The following is a 3394-nucleotide window of genomic DNA, read 5'->3' as shown; positions in this document are numbered from 1 at the left end:
TGCTTACATCTGTGTCCATGTATGTCTATCCTGGTCTTGTTCCCTCTCCTTCTAAACCCACAAGAAGTCAGTAATGAGGGCCCCACCTTGATGACCTTCATAGTAATCTCTTCTCAGAGGCTTAACCTTTCAACACCATAATCAGATTAAGTTTTCACTTTCTTAATGTTGTCATAACCACATCTCAACATGTGAATTTTGGGAGGTACATTCAGACCATACTAGTGTCACTATATTTTAAAATATAAAGTCATAAAACAATAACAAAGGAGCAAAAGCACAGGGTGTCAATTCTTATCCAACAGATTTGAAAAAAAAAATAAGGGGAGGAAAGAACAGAAAGGAATAATAGCTGGGTGTGCTCTCCAACAACATGGGCATCAAATGGAAAGGTAGTTGATGTGGGGGTGTGGGGACCCCCTTCTTATTTTCAGCATGCCATGATGGCACCCCTAATACCTTGCCTCACTACCTAATCAGTTTCTGCCTCATAGAAGTTGATTTCCTGTGCCTATTCTCAATATTTTCTTGACTACAGTCTCTTTCTGGACTGGGTTTAAGAGAATCATAGAGCTTGATATTACAGTATAATGAATTATGTAACATGAACACAGGAGTCAAGTTTCTGTAATGCAAACAGTCTAACTTGCCTTTTAGTCACCACTTGAGGAGTACAGTTATCATTAAGACAAGTAGATTTTGCAATCTAGTGTATCTTGGTTTCCCCAGACACTAACTTTTCTAGTTTTCTCTTTCTTAGTTTAATTTCACATCATAATACTAAGGTATCAATGATAGAATTATTTTTTTCAATGAGTCTTATTCTTTAGAAGGAGTTGCGTCTGATTTAGAAAATGTTGTAAGGGCATAATATGGTAGATGCCCAGTGTTTTGTTTGTTTTGTTTTGTTTTTTCTTTTTCTTTTTCTTTTTTTTTTTGCTATAGGGCACGTGCACACCCCAGAAAGACAAACAGAGACAGAGAGACAGAAAGCAAGAAATCATCCCCCAGAGGGGATGGCCACACCACAATCCCTTCTCCTCTATTCTCCTTTCGAGATCTTGGGTACGCATGCACACAGACCAGGCATGAGTTTAAGCCTGTGGTTTTGGGACTTGAACCACGGCCAATTAAATGAGAATCCAGCGACATAGCCATTACATCACCTGCTGGTCCTGATGCCCAATGTTTCTAGATGATTATAAAAGAAATAGGCTAAAATAATAGTTTACTAATTATTTTGTGGGACCCCTCTGCCATTGTCCTGGGGTTTAGGGAGACAACGATGAATATGAGACCAGGTTCACCTGTGTGGATTTCACAGGCGTACAGGGCAGCATGAGTCTATAATAGATGAGGATATTCAAAGTGAGGGTCTAGACCAGCAGCATCAAAATCATCTTGGAACTTGTTAAAAATGCACATTCTTGTGGCCAGCAGGTGACATGGCAGTTAAGGAGCTACCACATCATCAATCCTGGTTCAAGTCTCAGACCTGGTGGTTTGCCTTCTTTCTCTCTCTTGCTCTCTCTTTCTCTCTGGTAAGAACACATGTTCTATAGCAAATTAAAATATTAATAATAATTTCTTAATTAAATTAAAATAATTATTTTAAAAATGCACATTCTTGGGTCAGTGGGTGGCATAGAGGTTAAGGTACTGGATCTCACTGACTGACTCTGCAGTTCAAATCACAGGCCTGGTGGCTTGAAAATCATGTTGGGCACATGTGCATAGAAGCCAAAAATCATGAGAGGAGAATGGAGGAGATGGGATTATAGCAGGGCATACCAACTAGGGGGTGATTTTTCATTTTCTCTCTTTGTCCGTCTCTGGTGAGCACATGCGCCCTGTGCCAAAAACTCAAATAGATAAAAATGCATATTATTGGACCTATCCCAGACCTACTGAATCTGAATCTCTGGGATAAAGCACAGCAATCTGTTTTAATAATACTACCAGGTGTATTAAAATTTGAGTACTACTGGTACAGTCATATTTTAATATATCATAGTAAATGCAACAATAGAAACATGAATGTAGTAGAGATAAACATTGCTAACTCTACCACTGGTAGAAGTGAGAGGGTCCAGGGAGGTATTTTATTTTTTTATTTTTTAAATTGTTATTTATTTATTTTATAAAGTGGCATTAGACATGTTCTTGAAAAAAAAATTCCAAGTCACTATGCAGAAAATAGGTTTCCTCAGATTCAGGGTTTAGGACTTTGATATGGTACCCTTCAAAGAATACTACAAAGACTTGGAATGATTAACAATTCTTAATTGCAAGCAGTGGTTCTTATTTCATGGATGGGACTTTTGGATGGAGAGGAGAAAGACGTGGTCTCAAATCCAAACAGAATTGCTTATGGCTCAGTTGAGATGGAATAAAGCTGCCCCATTCATATATGTATTAGGACTTTTAAAGTCACAACTAAAAATGCAAATTTTATGAAAAGCATGACTGAGCTCACTGTGGCCTTTCGTCATTCAGTACTTTACCAATATGTAGCATAGTAATATAGAGAGATGTTTGGATTCAAATGTTAACTCTTCCACTAATGGCATAATCATGGGTAACCACTTAATTTCCTTACCTATAAATTAGCCATACAAATGTTGCTACTTCATGTGATTATTGAGAAATAACACACCCAAGGTAAACAGGCATCATGCCTGGCCATAGAAGGGCCCATCTAACATTGGGTACTATTCTTTTGTACAAATCAATGAATTTGATAAAGACTTAGAGTATTTGTTAGGAATAAAAGTAATAGAATGTGTTTTCATGATTAAAAATTGTCTTCAAATTAAAAATGGTTTATAGCATATTATTGTATTTCTCTAATAGAAAAAAATATAATTTAGAAGATATTAGTCCAAAATCAGATGCTTTTATAAATATATTTCTTTTTTAATTCCAGAGACCTTCCAGTTTATTTCCAAAAGGCACCATGGTTTCCCCTTCAGTCTCACCTTTTTCCTAAATGGGATGCAGGTGAACAGGTTAAGCTCCTGCTGTGAATACAAGCACAGAAAAGGTTCCAGACTTGGAGGCAAGCGTGGCTACTTTGGGTTTGTGAGTGTCGAAAGATCATCTCCTTGCTACAAGTACGGAAACAAACGTCCTTTGGTAGAGGGCGAGTTTGCTACGTCTTTCTTCTTATGCCTTTTAGTAATGCACTTATCTGCACAAATTAAGAGAAATTAATGTAGATGAGTCTAAAATATCTACAGTTAGGGGTTATTATAACCTTGTGTGTTATATTTAAGATACAAGATCAGATCTGCATGTGTATTACATAGTAGAGATAAAAGCTGATAGTGTTTTAAATTCTGATTCTCTTTTTGTCTCCCTTTCTGAAGGGACAGAGGCAAACTTTTTTTTTTTT

General features: G+C 36.9%; 1 protein-coding gene across 1 annotated transcript in view; it reads left to right on the top strand.

Moving 5' to 3' along the window:
• Positions 1–3394, top strand: part of ERICH3 (glutamate rich 3) — a 140210-nt gene that overhangs the window by 91775 nt on the left and 45041 nt on the right. The window contains exon 9 of the mRNA XM_006146088.3: positions 2927–3113. Within this exon, the coding sequence (XP_006146150.1) occupies positions 2927–3113 (187 nt within the window). The remainder of the gene's footprint in view (positions 1–2926; positions 3114–3394) is intronic.

This window comes from Tupaia chinensis, unplaced genomic scaffold, assembly GCF_000334495.1.
Source record: "Tupaia chinensis unplaced genomic scaffold, TupChi_1.0 Scaffold000164_1, whole genome shotgun sequence".
NCBI classification, from domain to species: Eukaryota; Metazoa; Chordata; class Mammalia; order Scandentia; family Tupaiidae; genus Tupaia; species Tupaia belangeri.
Note: the sequence above shows the minus strand (reverse complement) of the source record. Positions and strands in the feature narration are given on the sequence as shown.